Below are 19,539 nucleotides of genomic sequence, written 5' to 3' on the forward strand. Positions count from 1 at the left end.
TATGTACATAAGCCTCAATTGAAACAAAATAAGAACACAATACCATTATAATATGGAGAAAGTTTATGAATCCTGGTGGGCAAATGCTGTTATATGTGGAGACTATAGGTTATAACTGTACATTATATGCACATCAACAGCAATATTTTTTTTATTGTACAAATAGGATGATACGGTTATTAGTATTCGTCCTTGCCACTAATAATCACGTTGTCAATCTTCAGAATCATCCTGCATAACTCGGTGGCCAATAGAATTTGCTGCTTCTTACCAATTAATGGATCTATAACGAATAGCTCCTTCATATCAGTAGTGCCTCTACCTAAGCAGTCAACACCCATAGTAGAAATATTCTCCTTTATTTGTTTACTCTTCAATGTCGATAAAGTCTCGATAGGATCCAACCCTGAGTTTTCAGCTAAGACCATGGCGATGGAGTCCAAGGCACGTGAAAACCCGCGGAAGGCATATTGATCGATACCGCGTTGCTTGTCCGCCTCATTTGCAACTGCTATAGACATAGTAACTTCAGCTGCAGCACCACCATAAACCACCCTGGAGTCGCGGATCAGGTTACGAACAACACACAATGAGTCGTGTAGGGCACGCTTTGCTTCGTCCACAATCATTTTGTTCGAACCTCTAATGAAACATGTTACAGTTTTGGTGTTGGAACTGTCTTCAATGACTAACATTCTGTCTTTGGTAGTACCAAACTCGAGTTCACGGATGGAACCACAGGTACCCAGTTTCTCTGGAGACAAGTCCTGGAAACGGGGCACGATACGGCCATTAGTTGCAATAGCAATAAGCTCTAATTCTTGTCCACCCACCCATCTAACAGCTGGCAATTCGTTCTGCAACAGTAAATGGTTTGCTTCATCGTCAAATCCCCACTGACAAATGACAACATCGGCTCCGGATTGCTTCACATAGTTCGTCATTTCCCTAAATTTATCCTGCTCATAAGTCTGTAGCTTCTGATACTCTTCAACACTACCGATGTCAAGTTTGTGCTTAGTTTTTGGCTTTGGTGGTTCAAATGGACATGTTAGGATAGCTAGCTTCACGCCGTCCTTACCTTCCTTTGGTGTAATGATCTTTGGCATCTGAGGATGCGAGAAGTCTTTGTCCAGCACGACACCCTTGATAAGCTCTGAGTCACGTAGCGAGCCACCAACACGGCCCTCCAACTTGATCAGGTCTAACTCAACATCATGACGTTCCCTGTCTGCAACCATAGTGACAGCATCAACAGCCATCTGGGCAAATTTATCATGGTCTTTGGACACAATCTTAGATCCCAAAGAAGTCTTAGCTGCCTTAAACAAGATGTCTTGAAACTTTTCCTCATCAGCAGACATGTCATCAGCTTGTTTCTCCAAATGTGCAACGGCAACCTTTGCGGCCTCGTTAAAACCATTTGCGATTTTAATTGGATGAATACCTTTCTCAATTAGCTCTAAGGCTTGATCTAAAAGAGCACTAGCTAACACAACGACACCAGTGGTACCGTCACCAATCTCATCATCCTGGGACTTCGACAGTTGCACTAACAATTTAGCGATCTCGTTATCCAATTCCATCTGCGATAAAATTGTCGCACCATCGTTAGTGATCACAATTTCGCCGTCAGGTGAAATCAAAATCTTATCTAGACCACGAGGTCCTAGGGACGTCCGAATAATAGAAGAAACTGTTCTAGCAGCTAGAATGTGCGACTTCTTAGCTTCCAAACCATGGTGTCTCTTCTTATTTCCTTGGTCCTTAACAATAATAAAGGGACGCCCCATTTCGTCCTGCGCAATAATCGCATTAGACAAATCGGGCATTGGCATAGACTGAGCTGAAGGATGTGCCATTATGATGTTCGATTGCAGGTTAATCTATTCACTGGTCTGCTCAAGGTACGTGCGGTTTGCCACCGCCTTTTACCTTGTTCAAGTTTTCACCAGAAAACTTGGCCGGGTAACAGCAGAGAGAGCGGAGCTCCATATTATATTACAGTACATACAACTAACGCTATATAACCCAGCACCAGGACCTAGTTATTCGTCCTGTATCTGTATCCACACGAGGTGCAAGTGTAGAAAACAGTCGCACCTTCGTCTGCTGAACGCAGCTGCAGCGTGTAGTAATGCATTTCATTGTTGTCACACTGAGGACACTTCTCGCTGATCGTGGCACCTTCATCCAATTCGTTCTTCTTCAACGTCGTCTTCACAACAGACTGCTTCGACCTCAGTGCCGACGGAAACGCATCTGGCGCTGTACTAGTCACAACCTTCAAGTGAGAGAATGACGACTTCAAATAGTGAGCATCGCACTGCGAGCACGTAACAGAGTCTCCAGGTACACTCGACGGACTGTCCAGTAGATTACCGCAGTCCACGCAAAAGATCAGGGAGCCAACAACAGACATCTGGGTTCTGTAGCACCAGGCCACCAGCTCATCTCGTCCACGCCGCGCTTAAAACTATCAAAAAATTTCACATCCTCACGTGATCCCCGTTCCCAACGATCTACCGTCCGCCGCGACTTCGGTCCTGCGCCGTGCATCTGCCGCCGCTATTTTTATCCATTGTTAACATACCACCGCATCGATTTAAAACACTGCTATTATTATCATCTGACAGTCCGCGGCGCCTAGCTACCACCAGCTACGTACACTACACGTCTATCTACAACTTTTTAAATCCCAACTTAACTAACACAATACACTACAAATTACCTTGACGTAATTTTATAGGTCCCGCATATTTTTCTTCACCTGCACCTTCTTACAGCCGAAAAACTCCTATCGTAAGCACTCCCCCAGTCAAATTCCCTAGAATGAACCGTACAAAAATTTCGCACTGACTCGCCGTACCAACTCAAATTAAATACACCCAACCGTTCAAAACGACTTGCAAATCCTCCAACCACACACAAACCGCATACAAACTCGGCACATCTAACTCCGTTTAAACCGACAGGGTCCCACAAATTTTGGCTTTTTACTCCACTTTTAAGTCTGGAGACTTGAAATCTAGAACCCCATACTCCATAAAAATAAATTTCTACGTAATCCGCCTCCCACGAAAAGGCTCTTGCATTATAATTTTGCAGCCGTTGCTCGGTACCGTTATTACCGCGTTGTGCTCATCATAAAACTTTGCCTTACTATAAAAAAGCTAGGCCTTAATAAACCCATTCATCCGATCAAAGTTTTGCCCCAGCGAGCGGTGGCAATAAGTGCTATCGATATAAAAAATTTCTCTCTTGAATCATAGTCATTGATTATTACCTTCGCAGGGAGATTTTGTTAATGGTCCATAAAGCTATGCTGCACAGGACATATAGGGCGCTTATGTGCCCAAAAGTGCTGACGGCCTTGTCGCTGCTGACTCTGACACTGCTGACCATCCGGGCGTACTTCCACCTGCTTCAGTTCGACTACCAGCTTGTGTCACGTGACTTTGGCAAGTTGAAGTCGAGAGTAACGAGTGTGTTGAGCTCAAGCAGTGTTCGAAGCGATCGGCCGGGTCTGTCTGACGATATGGGGTTGATCATAGACAGTCCGAAAGATTACAGGAGGTCGCGGTTTTCGTTGGAGTACCGTGGATATACGGATGCATTTCCGAGCGATATCACGTACTGGTCATGGAGGTTTGACACGACTCTGCGGTACTGGATAGGATACAGTTTGATGAAGGATTTGCTATTCCGAGCATCTAGGAAAATCTCGAATTTAGCGGAGCTTTTCGGGGAGGAAAATAATGAAGGCCAGATTCTGAAGACCTATGACTACGATCCTAGACTAAGTACTACGGTTTACTACGGCTATATTTCTTCACGCTTGAGCGACGGCGCGAAGCTTGAAGACATTGCTGTTCCGTTTAGTTGGTATGATTGGGTCGATATGTCGATTTTGAATGAATTTATTGAGTTGCCACTGTCTAAGAAGCCTACTAGCGGCTGGGTTGTTAATAAGTTTCTGCCAGTGGAACAACTACTCGAATTTGAAAGTGCATTTGGTCATGAATTATTCACTTATGACCGTGAACACGCATTATCGCAGGACTATTTTATATCTAACACCAAACTTTTGCATGGTGATACAGGGACTGTGAGCGAAAGTAACCTGAAGAAAGGCGCTATATGTGTTGACAGCAAGAGTCCGTTTATGCCTGGATTTGAATGCAGTGCAGTTTACGAAGAAGCTCGGCCCGAGGTATGGAGATTTCAGACGCGGTCAAAGTTGTACTCTTATGGACCTAAACCTATTTCGATGGTTTTTTTAAATAAGGAAGGGCCAGCTCTGCAGGTTTCGATTTCCGATGATCCGCTAATAAGTAGTAATAACAAGAAGCCTGCAAATCTGCTTTTCAACGGTATGTTAGAGGAGCATTTAAAGAAGAATGTTCAGAAATATCCCAAGCTGCCAAAAAAAGACCTATTTTTTGACAATATAAGAGAATTTGAGGAATTACTCAAAGAAGCAAGCTCTGCTGGTGTGGATCTAACTGATATGGAGTTACCGTTTTACAAGAATCTAACGGGTGACATGTTTGAATTCGATGCTGTAAAGAGATTAGAGGAACTGAAGGCAACCCCTAACTTAAGTGAGCAACAAAAGCACTACATGGAGTCCTTGGAGTATTCATTGAACACGCATTATGCATACTTGGATAAATTCTTTAAAGAGGCCGGTAATTGTCGTGACTATGTTCACCTCGGTCATCATTTTGATGCGAAATTTTTCAACGGTGCCATAGAACCACATGAAGTGCGCTCAGCTTTGGATGCAATGGTGCGAGCGTGGCTTGCCTTTACGAATAATAACAATGTGACTTCATGGCTGTCACACGGAACCCTTTACGCCTGGATGTACAATGGTATGGCTTTCCCATGGGACGGTGACCATGATATGCAAATGCCCATTGCGGAGTTAAACAGGCTTGCCGAACACTACAATCAGTCCATAATTGTTGAGGATCCGCGCGTTGGTAATGGACGGTATTTCCTGGATGTGACCTCATCAATAACTAGTCGTATCCATGGTAATAATAAGAATAATATTGATGCGAGATTTATTGACGTCAATACTGGGCTATATATTGACATTACGGGACTAAGCGTTAATAACGAGGGTGTAAAAGATCGGCTAGCCTGGTTAGTGCATAAGTTTAGAGTTGAACATGAAAAAGATGCAGTTAAGTTCAAAGATCCTAACGCCATAGCGAATGTTAATGATATGCCTCCTCTGGCACTAATAGATATTGAAAAGGCAAAGAATGGTGGGAAAATATCAGAAGATCGTCTCAAGTATCTGAAGAATTTGGATAAGGATATTTACGAAGCTGGAGGGAATTTTAAACATATTCCAGCTGAAGACCGGTACAGCATTAATAAACATATTCAAGTTTACACTTGTAGGAACAAACATTCGACCGCATTATGGGAATTGGCTCCCTTGCGATTAACATATTTCCACGGAGCTCAAGCTTATGTTCCTAATTTAATCTTAAAGCTATTGAGGGCTGAGTACGCCGTTAAGGATGGTTACATTTTTGCCGAGTATAAAGATCATAAGTTTCTACCGGCTATAAGATCCTGGATTACGGATAAAGATGTTAGTGTAGCACTCAATTCTGACGGGAAATCAGTATTTGCTGATTACAAGATTCCCGCATCACGTATCTCAGTAATGCCTAAAAATGATTTAGACAAATTCATGCACAATTTTGCCTCTGACCCGAGGTTGTTGGACTCATTTGCTACATTGTGGAACTCTTACGATATCACACGTTTCAGGAAAAAGGAAATTGAGTTGACTTATGAACGGTTACAACCTTTGGTGAGTGATAAACGCCTTGAGTTCTTCTTACAAGGACCGATGCTTAATCCAATTTATAAAGACTCATTTCAGTGGAAAATGGAAACTCAGATTTTTAAAGACATAGTGGACAGAAACGCTTTGAGTTTCGGTTTAGGTGACGTTTTCGCATGGAACAGACGTCTGGCACAGTGGATGTTAGAAGAGAATGAGGCAGCTGATGAAAAGCAATCTAAGTGGTACATGCAAGACGACCGTTGGCGAGACCACAGAATAGACTACAGTAAGATGGGACGCTTCTTTTATTCTACTGGAGACCTAAATGACAATGATATCTTCCGCGGCGATCCCGTTCCAAAAGGAACTAGCTTAAATAGGATGTATCACATGCATGAAGAGAATAGGTTCAGAACGATAGTTGAAGCTGAGAAGAAGAAGTCAGAGGAACACCAACGTCTGCGGAATGAAGCAATTAAGAAAGAAGAGGAACGGCTCAAGAATGAAGAGGAACGGCTCAAGAATGAAGCCATGAAGAAAGAAGAAGAAAGGCTCAAGAAAGAACAGGAACGGCTCCAGAACGAAGCAATAAAGAAAGAACAAGAAAGGCTTAAGAATGAAGAGGAACGACTCAAGAATGAAGCGATGAAGAAAGAAGAAGAAAGGCTCAAGAAAGAACAGGAACGGCTCCAGAACGAAGCAATAAAGAAGGAGCAGGAAGGACATTGAGTGAAGAAATACCAAGATGAGTTATTCCGGAAACAAGATGGTAACGTCAGCGACAGGAAGTAAAGTCATGTTTTGATTACAATTGCATATTAAGTATAGCCTGAAATGAGAAAGAAGAACTAGAAGGAATGGCGAGAAGAGATGAACAGTGACAAGCTACTAATGGGATAGAATAGTATTGGAATATTTGTCTTAATCATTGAACTTTATTTTAATTAATAATATTGAGACATTGTATTTAAAGCAACAACGAGTATGCAATCCTGTTCGATAATCTTTGGACAAATATTATGCGTTAGTAACTTTGTGATTAGTGTATCATTATCAAGGATTTTATTTTATTTCATTTGTATTTGAATTGCTTCGACTTATAATACCTCCAAGACGTGATATTTGAAGATTTTAAGTGTCACATCTATGTATTCTGCTCTGATAGCTTTTTGCTGATTATTCAGGTTTCGTTTAGTATTAGTTTATTTCTCCCACATACTACGACCAATAAGTTTATGTGAGGGGTAATTTCTTATAAATTACCTTACTGTTTACATCGGACATTCGTCCTTCGAATCTATACATAGTGATAAATGAAATATCATGCTTCAAAGGTTAAAAGTTGCTCTAAGGATCGCTGTGGTTCAGTTGAACTCACTGATTGGTCATACTAATGAAACTATTACTCGTTTAGGAACTATGATACAAAGGGTCAAAACTGATTTACTTGAAGGTAAAATACAAAAACCTGATCTTATAGTATTTCCAGAATTCGCTTTAACTGGCTATAGCTTCAAAAATAGAGGCCACATACTACCTCATGCAACTCTGTATAATGAAGGTCCCGCATATCAATTGGCAACTGATTTGTCTAAGTCGTTAGGGTGCATTACGATTATTGGTTATCCAGAACGCGAGGAACCCAGTGAAAAAAGTCGGTTATTTAACTCAGCTCTAGTGGTTGGTTCAAATGGTGAAGTAATATTCAACTACCGTAAATCGTTCTTGTACGATACAGACGAGAATTGGGGGTGCTGTGAGAATCCCAAAGGGTTCCAACAATTTCCGTTGACATTTGCACGTAAGGGAAGGGATGATCAAGGGAATCTACATGATGTTACGATTAAAACAAGTATTGGTATATGCATGGATTTGTCTCCCTATCGCTTTGAAGCACCTTTTAATGATTTCGAATTTGCATCGTTCAATATAGATGAAAAGACTGAGCTGATTGTATGTCCTATGGCATGGCTACATTCAAGTTCAGTTACCAACTTCACTTCGGATCCTGTAAAGCAACGTCAAGCAATTTCAGAGTCCTTGAAAGCCCATGGTATACCGCAAGTTGGTCTAGTTGGAGACTTCCAGTTTGACCTGCAAGAAAATAGCCAACCTACACCACGTAAAGGATGTGACGACCCATCTATCGATCCAAAATACGTGGATCTGCATAAGCCAGATATGACAAATATTAACTACTGGTTACTACGATTTTTGCCCTTTTTAGCTTTGAAACAGCGCCATATGTGGTTTTACGAGAAAGTTAGGTTTCAAATCCAGAAAATGTTAGCTGGTGGTAAGTCCTATATTGGAGCCGTTAAAGATGCACCCTGGGCGTTCAAAGACCGAAATGCTGTTCTTGTTATTGCCAACAGGTGTGGCATTGAAGATGGCGATACGATCTTCTGTGGATCTTCCGGTATCTACAAATTTAATGGTAAGTATAGCGAGAAAGAAGAAGCATTGGACAGTCTTAACAACAGCGTTGAGTTATTAGGTAATATTGGCAAGGGAAAAGAAGGTATGCTTTTAAAGAATGTAGAGTTTGAAATAGTGCGAGAGTAATAGGAATGAGTCGTCATATGTTTATGCTAATATATAGAAACAGATATACAAAATGTGTCTAATATTTGGCTCTCGCAAAGCAACCTAGTAATACAAACAGTTAAAGAGGAAAACCAGTAGAAAGTACGAGTATCAAGTTTTAACCAAAACAAGAGGTGTTTGACTGAATGAAATCCTCATATAATAAAACAACCAACCATAATGTGGGGAAACAATAATAATAGCTAAATTGGATCTTGCGTCAACAGGTGAACGATTAAAATTAAATTATATGAATGGCTGAAAGAACGGCAGCGCTAAATATGTGCTGTTTCAGGGCTCAATACCAGCACTTTTCAATTTATTCTTCAACATCTCAATCTCTTTGAAGGCGTTACTCAATTCTTCCTCTAGTTTTTCATTTGTCGACGTCAATTGCGACACCTGCTGCTCACTTAATAGTTTTTGCAAAGTCCACTTTTCTATATTGGTGTTTTCTGTCTCCTTTAACTTCTGGATGTATTCCGCAGCACGCGACAGAATCGCTGCCTTGCTCGATTCCTTCACAGGAAGTAGCTCTGCAACTTTGTTAATTGCTGTATTAATGTTTTCGCGGCGTCTGCGCTCAACTTCCTTGTGAGAGTCCTTTCTTTGTTGTTTCCATTCTGGCGTACCTGTACTTGGTGCAGGCTTCCTACCCCTCCTAGTGGTGGGCTTCTCATTGGGGTTCTTGTTCTCGTCGTCGTCATCATCTTCCCCATCTAAGTCGACGTTAGGGTCCTTTTTTAAGTCATCAAGCTCCTCATCGTCATCTTCATCATCATCATCTTCTTCTTCTTCTTGGTGGCCACGTACACCAGCTCCTCCCATTGAGTGTCCAGAAACATCTTCGTCTTCATCGTCATCGTTAAGGTTTGTAAACCGAGCCGCCGCTGCTGCCGCTGCTGCCGCTGCCGCTACTGCCTCATCACCAATAGTAGAATTTCTAACATTTGCCTTATTTACAACATCATCAACCTCAACAGCTCGTAGCAACTCTGAGTCAATGTTACCTGTATCATCAATATGCGACCTCTTGGAACCGCCAACGCCATTCACGTTATGATCTCCATGTAGTCTTTTGGTCATTTATGACAGTTTATACAAGCCTTTGATTTCCTTCACGTTCCCTTTGTTTACTAAGGGGTGTTACAAGCGAAAGTTCTTGTGAAACAACGTGATTTCCACGTGTGAAAATATTGGAGGAATTTTCAAATAAATCAAACCACATGATCAATAGGATCACCAAGTCAGGGTAATAGTGTCGTGTATAAAGATATATATATATATAACGATAACATGAGTGTTATCTATTACAGACCAATGGCTTTCCACTGCATTCGTGATGCCGATGAAGCGTTTTTTTAACTTTGGAGCGTACTGCAGACGCTAATGAGCTTCCACTACTGTTTAGTCCGCCAATTGGTGTGGTTGCACTATGTCTTGATGCCATACTAGATGACCTTGAAATGGAATGTCCATTGTTATTATTTGCAGCGGTAGAGAAGAGCGGTGATAAAGATTGATCTGGAGGTCCAGTACTTTGTGGCGAGAATGGAGATTGGTTTGTTTCATTCAAAGACAAGTTACTGATCTTTTTGGTTGGGATAAATCCTGGAGAATGAATACGTTCTGCTATAGGAGGAGCTGTGTTCTGAGAACTAGCTGCACTATTCGCAGGACCAGAGTCAGTCCCTGTATCGACTGCAGTACACGTATCTTCTTCGTTTAAGGTGGGCAATTCTACTGAAGCCTGTCTTTGTATTGCGCTGTGAGAATTAGGATCCTCTGTATCTTCCGCAATGTTTATCAGGGAACGAGGACCAGAAGCGGGCCGCGTTCCAGTAGTCGAGAGGGATGCAGAATCCACGCCGTTGTGGCAGAGGAATGGATTTGAGGTATGTGGGTGACTAGCTGCAATTGAGAGTGAATTCTCCTCGTCGCTTGGGGAGATATCGTGTGCATACGGAGAGTCACTTCCCTCTGTAGTCTTTCTGAGCTCTGGAAGCTTTACAGGCTCATCAAGGCCCTCGTCAACACAAGTTTCTATCTGCTGGAACCACGGGTCGTTAAATAAGTCTTCCATAGTATAACGGGTATTAGGATCAGGGTCCAACAATCTTAAACACACTCTTGTAGCATCGGTGCTTTGAAATTTGGAGAACTCTGGATGCTCTGCTCCAGGACCCTGTTTGTAAGTATTTGGTTTCTTAAAGTTCGGGCTACAGCGACAAAACTGCTCGTAGAAGAATACAAAATGTCTGTAGCGGCTGTCGTCCTTGTGTGCCTCGGCGAAGGGAGGATTAGGTATCACTAGCGTGTAGAGAACCATGCCTAGAGCCCACATATCCATGGCAAAAGGGTCATATTCAAGCTTGTCTTCAGGTACTTCGTTCTTCCTACGCTTCTCGGATGATAAAATCATCACTTCTGGCGAGACGTGCGGAGGAGAGCCGCAAAACCCACGCAACTTAATACGTGGACTTGTGGGATCATCTGGATCCTTAATACCATATGTTGAAACCCCAAAGTCTGTGAGCTTTAAAGCACTGTAATCTGTAGCAAGGACGTTTTCTAGTTTTAAGTCACGGTGAGCAATACCTAGGCTGTGCATGTGTTTCAGTCCGCGAGCAATCTGTTTAAAACAACACCACTTCTCTTCCAGCGTTTTATTCGCCCAACCGGATAATGTGGTAAAGTAATATACGTCTTGAACACACTGCTGCATGATGAAAGCCCAGCTTCTCTTCACACCAACAGTAGCCGACGATGGGACTTTCATGATATAGAAAGTCTTGATGATATTTACATGATTGTCCAGCTTTTTCGCAAGCAAGTACTCGCGAATACACCGATTGTAGAACTCGTCTGGTTCCTCATACCCAAACATCTTGAACCGCTTCAGCGCATATACATGCGAACGCCGGTAATTAGAAACAATCGATACCACCTGGCTGGAACCACCTTCACCAATAATGCGTTTCTCACCCTCCGGGGATGAGTAAAAAGAAAAGTTATCCGTCAATAAAACACTCGGCTGCTGCAAGTATGGGGGGAGCTGGTCATTGGGGCTACGGACCGGCAACGGAAGCAATTTCTCTTGCTTGCAGTTACCCTCTGTTTGATAATAACTTATACTACGTGATGATTGCGCAGTGATGGTCGGCGTGCAGATGCTGCTACCAGCAAAGTTATGCGATGTGTTCCTCGTTGATGGCCCGGCATTGCGCGGCGATGCTACGTCCGTTCCAGTCCCCAATACAGAAAATGGAGATTCAACATTAGGCTTCCGGGATCCATTGGCAAACGGGTTCGAATTGTGCATAGCCATAGACGGCAGGCCTGTAGAAGACCTGTTATTAAAAGACGCACCACGTGACCGCGTTCCGCCCTGTACCATCGGAGCTTCTGTCGCCTGTTTCAGTAGCGACGAGCCCGGAGAGCCAATCGCTGGCGAAGCAACGGGAGCATAAATCTGGTGGGACTTGGAGCGCCCAAACAGCTTTTTGAACGGATTTTTGCTTCTAAAGCGCTGCTGTCCCTGTAATCCATTCTGGTGTACTTTTTGTTGGTTGTGTTGTTGTTGTTGCTGCTGCAGCTGTTGCTGCGTTTTGATCAACTTAGTCTTATCGTCTAATTTCGAGGCCTCTGAATGCCCGTTTGAATCTCGCTCTTCATCTTCAGACACCATCCTGTTGTCTGTTTAGTTAGAGTTAATTGGATCAGGCCATAACAGTTATCAGTATTCCACAATATTGTAAGGGATAAAGTCTATAACGGATTAGGTTTTGTTTTAACCCCCCTCCGCAGATGAATAACGAAAAAAACATATTAATTGGCAAAAAATTTAATAAAAAAGAAAAGATCACCTGTAATTTGCCCGGGAACACCGGAAAGAAAAGGTGAACGAAAATGACGTTCATTAAAAACCTCTGAAACTCAGAGTATTAGCTACATTAGACTAGTTCGTGAACCAATCTCGTTATCAGCTTCCCCCGTGGGCAGATTACCATCTCGGGCGTTAATAAATTGGTCGTAAACAGCTTGAAGCCTCTTCCGCTCAGTAGTTGATAAGCTGTGCCTTGCCTCATCCATGGCTGTCTTGAGATCTTGGGCATTGATGAGCGGTCCAATATTGGTCTCTGTCTCGGTGTCCGATGGTTCAACCGCGGATTTTGCGGACACGGCTTTTAGTTCCGGTATCCGCGGTGTTATTCCATTGACTAATATGTATTCTTTAGTTTGTGGAGACTTATCGGCTGCGCGGCTACTTTGTTTCTGTTCTAAGTCACGGTGGACCGCGTTTAGGTGAGCGTTGTAGCATACCGCCTGTAAGTCAGCACCGGAATATCCGACGGACTTTTTCGCGATGGTTTTTAGGTCCAGACCGGGCTCAACATTCATGTTGGCCGAATTTATTATAGCGGCTAAAATTTCCAGACGCTCATTTTCATCTGGCATATTGCATAGGACACTCTTGTCTAACCTTCCTGGTCTTAGAAGCGCTGGATCAATGAGGTCTGGTCTGCTGGTTGCGGCAAGTACGTAGACACCGTCCAGCCCTTCTGCACCATCCATTTGGGTAAGTAGTTGATTAACCACCCGGTCCGTGACGCCCGTGGAATCATGGCCACGCTTGGGTGCAATCGAGTCGAACTCATCGAAGAAGAGAACACAAGGCTTTGCAGCCTGTGCCTTCTCGAAGAGTTCGCGAACGCTCTGCTCACTGGCACCGATATACTTGTTTAGGATTTCAGGGCCCTTGATGGAGATGAAATTCAAACCGCATTGCTGAGCGACGGCGCTAGCTAACAGGGTTTTACCGCAGCCGGGGAACCCATATAGTAAGATTCCAGAACGTAGACGTAGCGGGCATTGAGCAAACACGGGTGCATACTTGGAAGGCCATTCCAATGTTTCGAGAAGGAGACGCTTGGGGCCGTGCAAAGCGCCAATGCTGTCCCATCTGACGCCGGTATCACGCATGAGCTTTATTCCGCGGAGGGAAATCGGGGTGTATGACGAGAGAGCGGCAGTAACAGCTGCTTTTGAAGCCGCGACGGGTAGTTCCGGCGGCGCGTCAGAGATATCTTTTGTTAGCACTTCGTGGAATAGTTTGTCTACCAGGCCCGACAAGTCTGCAGGGGAGTATCCATCGGTGTCTACTGTGAGCTCTCCTTCCGCAATTTCCGGATCTACCCCCCTTTCTTTTAGCAGTGCCTTTAGGATGCTGCAACGCGCTGTACGCGATGGTGGCTCTAGCGCCCATGTTCTGCCTATGAAATGCTTGGTGTTAAAAAGGGATACCAGTCCATCTAAACGCTCACTGGTAAGGACGACCCTAGTATTATCAGGTAGACCTGAGACGAGAACTTGGGCAAGCTTGGTGGCAGGCTGCGCGACAGTTGGCGCAGGAGCTCCAGTGGCTTGTTTTGAGCTTGGGAAGAGGAAGTCTGCGTTATCAAACAGTAGAACTGAAGGTGATCTCCAGTATGCAATTGCTAGCTGCTTCAGCAGCATCTGCTTCATCTTAGCGACATTGCTGGTATCCAGCAACGTAGAACAGTCGATGTACGCCACATAACGATGATGTTTCTCCTGCAATACCTCAGCAATATGCATTAGTATTGCGGTCTTACCCATACCCTTACGGCCGTGTACAAAATGGCAATGTGGCCCGATACCCGAGGGTGCACTTAAGGCCGCCACTAGGTCAGATACAAAGGACTCAAGCCCAATCAGCTCACGCGGTGGTGATGAAGTTGGTTGTAGTCTACTACTAGCTTGAGATATAGCCTGTGATAAAGTCGGCTGTTCGAGCGCTTTCTTTGCCCACCGCCAATCGGAACAACGGCCATACGGCACACGGGACCCATTAGATGATCGCAATTCAATTACCGCTCCCCACCGCGGTATCCAAAGGCGGTCAGTCAAAATCCACTCCTGTAGCTCCCGCGCCACCTCCGGTGCTTGAGACGCAGTCAGCAGATGAGAACCCTTCACGGAATGTAGGATCAGGACCGCTTCAGCAGCGTCAGATACAGAGTCAGTAAGCAAAGCAACACGTATCCGCTCGCCGCAAGCACGCTGAACACCTAGTAAATCCCATAGGTCACGTGAAAGCCTTGCCCTGTTATCTTGGCGATCCTCTCCAATCACAACATGCGCCGCAATATGAGTAGCGACCATATCCGGGAGCGTGGAAGGTTCAAGTGGGTTTCTGATCAACGTGACATAAGCAAGCGACGATTTGGAACAGTACTCGGCGTCAGCAGGGGCCAATTCAATTACAGGACCTTGAAATTTCCCGGAGGCTGCGTAAGCGTAACCAGTCCGTCTGAACAGCGGACTGTATGCACTATTAGATGCTTCACGGTCAACTTTGTTCAAGTTGCGTGCCTCGTTTTCTCGAGGGGCTATTATCAATTCCGTATCGGCAGATATACGCGCTGCACCAAGATTCGGCACCACCTTCTTAACTAAAAATCGACCAACAATCTGATCCAAGTAGCAAAGTAACCGGCTCCCAGTGGCAACTAGTCTTGTCTGGAAGAGTATTTCATCTTGAAAGAACGCTACATGGCTCGAAATAATTTCCCAGTCGTCAGACGTCAGAGGCTCAACATGAACTTCAGTTGCAACACGTGACTCTTCATATCTGGTCACGTGGATGTCGACAAACTGCCCCTCGGCAACGCCGTACTCAGCTGCAAGGATAGGGTTTATCTCAACCACAGGAATGCCGTCGATACTCGGCTTCGTGGACTCGTGCCCGTCCCAGCCCACATGACAATCTCCAGGTTGGAGCAGGATCCCCAGCTCATGAATTGGAACATTTGAAGAATCAAGGACAGAAGCCACTGCACTAGGAAGGCGTAAAAAATTACCGTGAATACGGTCAGAGTAAGAGACTCTAAGACGTTTAAAACTTAAGACATTCTGATCCGCCGTCATTGCTCTTACTTGCCTTTCTGTATGTACTGTTATTTTATAGCCGGCTTAGTTGGTTGAAAAAATAAGGTGAACGATATCTCTGTTTCCATTAACCTAACAACGCTGTTTCCCATATATAGGGAGACTCTTCTAATACGGAAAAAATTGTAAGTAGAGCAAATGAATACGTGACATTCGTCCGTTCAATTTCATATTAGTAACCGGATAAACGGGGGGAAAAAAATTTATAACCCTATGAGTATTCAGTTCTTTATCTGCTTCAATAGACAAGGTGTACTTCGTCTTGGCAGATGGTTTGGACCAGTGGGTGAAAATCTCCGCAATCAAGGAGCTTTAAATCAGATTGTAAAGCTGGTTACGAACAGGGATCCCCACTTGGAGTGCAACTTCGTGGCACTGTCTGAAAATACCAATCTAGTATATCAGCGTTATGCGGGGTTATACTTTGTGATGGGTTCTTCAGCTTCTGATAATGAACTCATAATGCTTCAAAATATTCACTTATTTGTGGAGGTACTTGATGCGTTCATGGGCAAAGCTTGTGAGCTTGATGTTATTTTTCGGTTCTACAAGGCGTATATGATTATGGATGAGATGTTCTCCGGGGGCGAACTGCGTGAGGCGTCGCGAGATCAAATCCTGGTCAGGCTCAAGCAGCTTGATCAGTTGAACTGATACGATGTAAAAATAGTTTAATATAATAGCCGATTTAGTTAAAAATACATAAAGTCTGTGGATTTATTTGTTGCAATATGATCACTAACGAGTGACCATACCGCGGCTGCGACGTCCTCTACAGTCTTGTTGCCCACATCGAGTATTTTTATATGATTGACCCGGTAATCAGGGTTCTCAAACATCTTGAAGACATCATTAAACTTGACCTTCACTTTTTTCTGAAACTCCTCCACCTCGTAGCGCTCATCACCGAAGCCTTGCCTCTCTGCAGCAGTATCAGTGGTAAAGAACAGAGTCAAATCGGGTTTTATCAAGCCTTTTTCCGGCTGTATACACCATTGTAGATCCATACCTCGAACTCCCTTAGCACTTGAGTAAGCAACCCCAGAATATACGTATCTGTCAAGTATCACGTGCTTGCCGGAACGTAGAAGAGCCTCGATTTGGTGGGATAGTTCCCACCTGTTGGCAGCAAACAGTAGGTGGACCGCTTGGTCGGCAAGTTCGAACGACCGCTCTGTGAGGTACTTGTCGATGAGCTTCCCTATTGGCGTGGTTCTTTCCGGAAACTTGATCAGCTGTGCATTGGGTCCGAGTTTTTCGAGAAGCAGGTTGGTCTGTGTCGTCTTCCCTGTCCTGTCGAGACCTTCAATCAGGATGAGTCTTCCTCTAGTCATGGTGCAGAGGTTTTATCACCATTCCTGTGTAGAAGTGCGGTGGAAAGCCAACTTTTCTTGAAAGCGTAGGCTAACTGCGGCTTACCTTACAATGTACGAGCACAGCGAAAGTCCATACAAAGACAAAAAGGGATACCCAGTCCACTTCGAATGGCCCCATTATTCATCTGAAAATCTTTTACCGCCCAAAATATGCCTATTTGGCAGTATTTCATCAGGAACCACGTGATGTCGATATATACCGGTACTTTATATAGCTCTCTAAAACATTATAAACATACAAGTACCTCCCGGTGGCCGAGATGGATTAAGGCGCCAGACTGTAATGGAAACACTGTCATCTGGAGATCGGATGTTCGAATCATCCCTGGGAGAGTAACTTTTTTGCTATAGTTTCTTAGTTGAAATAGTTTCTCTTGTTCTCTCCTGTCGCCAGAAGCAATTAGCCGCTCACGTCGCAATAACGCAATAGCAAAATAATTGAAAATTTAAGCTGAAATAAAAACACCATACATTAATCAAATACAAATATAGTAGGAACTATAACATTTTTACACTAAAAAGCCCTTAATCGCACATAGTTTCATCAGTATCTTGGTTCTTTTCATCCCAAGCACACATTTGTAGTTGTTCTATATAACCTTCTATCATATAGTCCTCAACGTCAGTATAGCTGGATTCATTCGAGTAAACCGTTCTTTCTAGATGCATTGCAGCTACAATCGCTGCTAATTCAGAAGATAACGTTTCTTTTATTGCGCTGCTACCAGCTAAATCTACTTTTACACGCTTATTATTTTTACATCTTTCTTCCTTCATAGCAAACCACCTAGAACGTTTCACGCAACACTGCTCATCTGTATAGTTAACTAGCGGTAGATCAATAGTTAACGTATACATTGTCGATGGTTAATCAGCGTCGTGCTTGGCGAGTCACTGCACTTGATGGAAACAGTAGAAGTCTTCCAATATTGTCCGAGAAAACGTCAAGGCTAAAAAATTTTAGCCAGCCTCCACCCACACATAATTGGGCACGTGATCGCCCTCCGCAAACTCTCACCCCTGTTTCTTTCCTGCAAGGAAGCCTGCGGGTGCTCTGGGGAGTTTTCTCCACGCATTGCTTTTTGTGACGCTTCAGCCGCAGCTCATTGCAGAAGGAAAAATGCAAGGAACGTCTCAGGGATCCCCCTAAAAAAGTTCCTTTATCACCGAGCGACAACAGAAAAGGGAGCCGTTGAGCTCGAACGTTGTCACGCTACCAAGTTTAACGTGGTAAATTATACCCTTATACAGCTTCAATTCACATATAAACCTAACGAAATCCACTATAAACCTGTGCTGCGGTTAGCATTCTCTCAGCGCATTACCCGTGTCTCCTTATTCGATGCATAGATTCGAGCAGAAGAAGCAACCAGGGGTTCCAAAAATGAAAAAATAAAAAAAAGAAAGATAAAAAGGGTAAAACAAAAACAACTCCTCTAGCTCGAATTCAACGCAGAAGACTCTATACAATAACAATAACGAGAAGGGTATATATAATAAACTTAATATCGTTGCTCGTTGATATTATTAATTTATTTTTTTTGTAGCTATCAACTAAGGTTTAAGATAATTGATAAACTTAAAATATCAGGTCTCACAATAATACACCACTTCATTTTTTCTTCTAAAATTAAAGTATTAAGCATAGAGATTACCACGTTTTTTTTATCAAAATAGAAAGTAGACTTTAGTGCGTTATTAAAAGACCAAGATGGGAGTTTTAAGCATTTCTGGGAAACTTTTAACTGCTCTGCTATTAGCAGGAAATGCATTTTTATTACTGTTAATCGTCCTATCAGGATCGATCGAACATAGACCTTTCAGCAAGCTTTACTGGGTAGAAGCTGATACGTCAGGGATTCCGAACGCACCAGACCAAACACGGTGGACATACTGGGGTAGATGTTCTAAGGAGAACGACCGCAATGCAAACTGTTTGTCATCTCCAGCGTATCCTATGTCCCCCCAGGATAACTTCAACACTCGTAATGACATTCCAACAGACTTCGTGGAGAACCGTGACAGTTATTACTATCTCTCGCGGTTTGCTTTCTGTGCGTTTTTGGTGGCCTTTGCGTTTTTGGGAATTGCAGCCATATTCCATGTCTTCAGTTGGTGCTCTTATTCGTTTGCTAAAGTTGTCTTTACTCTAGTTTTGCTAGGTTCGCTATTTGACTTGGGAGCCGTTGCGTGTCAAACTGCAGTCAGCGTCATGACAAGAGACAGATTTAATGGTGGTAACCGTCAGGCCAGTTTAGGTGCAGCACTGTTTGGAATTGCGTGGACAAGTGCCCTGTGCTCTTTGCTAACGTTTTTTGGGACTGGTACTTCTTTTATTAGCAGGGCGTGGGCTTCCCATAAAGAATACGTGGAGATGCAACATTACAAGGAACAGGCCTTGAGATACCAGCAAGAGCAGCAGCAGCATCAGCACAATGCTTCAGTTGCTCCTCCTCCTCCTGCAACTCCATATGGTGCCCAAACAGACTTGTATGATTCCGTACACGAATTGGAGAGTGGTAAAGCCTATCCTGAAGGTACCGTGGTTACGCACGGTCAACCACCAGTATCGCAACAACGCCACGAGAGTGGAGTCAAGTTCTTTAAGGTACGCAGAAACAAAAAGGTAGGTGATGATGACACTTCAGTTTGATTTTCATGAGCAGAGCAATGACGTTTCAGTGGCATCAGTGCTGGCTGTGGAGGGAGGAGTTCCTCTCTTCCCATCCATTTTTTTTTTAGGTGCAACAACTAATATCCATTTATGAATAACTTTAGGACCGATACCCC

General features: G+C 43.7%; 10 protein-coding genes and 1 non-coding gene across 11 annotated transcripts; 5 read left to right on the forward strand and 6 right to left on the reverse strand.

Annotated features, from left to right (window-relative positions):
- Positions 1-179: 179 nt before the first annotated feature.
- Positions 180-1,862, reverse strand: CCT5 (chaperonin-containing T-complex subunit CCT5; the record flags this gene model as incomplete). Its single annotated transcript, XM_018133299.1, has 1 exon — positions 180-1,862. The coding sequence occupies one exon, from the start codon at positions 1,860-1,862 to the stop codon at positions 180-182; it is 1,683 nt and encodes a 560-aa protein (XP_017988575.1).
- Positions 1,863-2,044: 182 nt separating this feature from the next.
- RPA12 (DNA-directed RNA polymerase I core subunit RPA12) lies at positions 2,045-2,422 on the reverse strand (the record flags this gene model as incomplete). The annotated part of the gene is made up of 1 exon (XM_018133298.1): positions 2,045-2,422. One exon carries the CDS (start codon positions 2,420-2,422, stop codon positions 2,045-2,047), a length of 378 nt encoding a protein of 125 aa, XP_017988576.1.
- An 885-nt stretch (positions 2,423-3,307) lies between these two features.
- AW171_hschr63540 (LicD family protein) lies at positions 3,308-6,544 on the forward strand (the record flags this gene model as incomplete). The annotated part of the gene is made up of 1 exon (XM_018133297.1): positions 3,308-6,544. One exon carries the CDS (start codon positions 3,308-3,310, stop codon positions 6,542-6,544), a length of 3,237 nt encoding a protein of 1,078 aa, XP_017988577.1.
- Positions 6,545-7,138: 594 nt separating this feature from the next.
- On the forward strand, positions 7,139-8,380 carry NTA1 (amidase; the record flags this gene model as incomplete). The annotated part of the gene is made up of 1 exon (XM_018133296.1): positions 7,139-8,380. One exon carries the CDS (start codon positions 7,139-7,141, stop codon positions 8,378-8,380), a length of 1,242 nt encoding a protein of 413 aa, XP_017988578.1.
- A 312-nt stretch (positions 8,381-8,692) lies between these two features.
- CBF1 (Cbf1p) lies at positions 8,693-9,487 on the reverse strand (the record flags this gene model as incomplete). The annotated part of the gene is made up of 1 exon (XM_018133295.1): positions 8,693-9,487. The coding sequence occupies one exon, from the start codon at positions 9,485-9,487 to the stop codon at positions 8,693-8,695; it is 795 nt and encodes a 264-aa protein (XP_017988579.1).
- A 217-nt stretch (positions 9,488-9,704) lies between these two features.
- On the reverse strand, positions 9,705-12,089 carry PTK2 (protein kinase PTK2; the record flags this gene model as incomplete). The annotated part of the gene is made up of 1 exon (XM_018133294.1): positions 9,705-12,089. The coding sequence occupies one exon, from the start codon at positions 12,087-12,089 to the stop codon at positions 9,705-9,707; it is 2,385 nt and encodes a 794-aa protein (XP_017988580.1).
- Positions 12,090-12,349: 260 nt separating this feature from the next.
- Positions 12,350-15,352, reverse strand: PEX1 (AAA family ATPase peroxin 1; the record flags this gene model as incomplete). Its single annotated transcript, XM_018133293.1, has 1 exon — positions 12,350-15,352. The coding sequence occupies one exon, from the start codon at positions 15,350-15,352 to the stop codon at positions 12,350-12,352; it is 3,003 nt and encodes a 1,000-aa protein (XP_017988581.1).
- Positions 15,353-15,586: 234 nt separating this feature from the next.
- APS2 (Aps2p) lies at positions 15,587-16,027 on the forward strand (the record flags this gene model as incomplete). Its single annotated transcript, XM_018133292.1, has 1 exon — positions 15,587-16,027. The coding sequence occupies one exon, from the start codon at positions 15,587-15,589 to the stop codon at positions 16,025-16,027; it is 441 nt and encodes a 146-aa protein (XP_017988582.1).
- A 38-nt stretch (positions 16,028-16,065) lies between these two features.
- CDC8 (bifunctional thymidylate/uridylate kinase) lies at positions 16,066-16,707 on the reverse strand (the record flags this gene model as incomplete). The annotated part of the gene is made up of 1 exon (XM_018133291.1): positions 16,066-16,707. One exon carries the CDS (start codon positions 16,705-16,707, stop codon positions 16,066-16,068), a length of 642 nt encoding a protein of 213 aa, XP_017988583.1.
- A 287-nt stretch (positions 16,708-16,994) lies between these two features.
- Positions 16,995-17,082, forward strand: AW171_hschr63547. Its single transcript is given in 2 exon segments — positions 16,995-17,033; positions 17,047-17,082. It is a non-coding gene; the product is annotated as a tRNA-Tyr (tRNA).
- A 1,378-nt stretch (positions 17,083-18,460) lies between these two features.
- SUR7 (Sur7p) lies at positions 18,461-19,402 on the forward strand (the record flags this gene model as incomplete). The annotated part of the gene is made up of 1 exon (XM_018133290.1): positions 18,461-19,402. One exon carries the CDS (start codon positions 18,461-18,463, stop codon positions 19,400-19,402), a length of 942 nt encoding a protein of 313 aa, XP_017988584.1.
- Positions 19,403-19,539: the final 137 nt, after the last annotated feature.

This window comes from Eremothecium sinecaudum, chromosome VI (assembly GCF_001548555.1).
Source record: "Eremothecium sinecaudum strain ATCC 58844 chromosome VI, complete sequence".
Classification (NCBI taxonomy): Eukaryota; Fungi; Ascomycota; class Saccharomycetes; order Saccharomycetales; family Saccharomycetaceae; genus Eremothecium; species Eremothecium sinecaudum.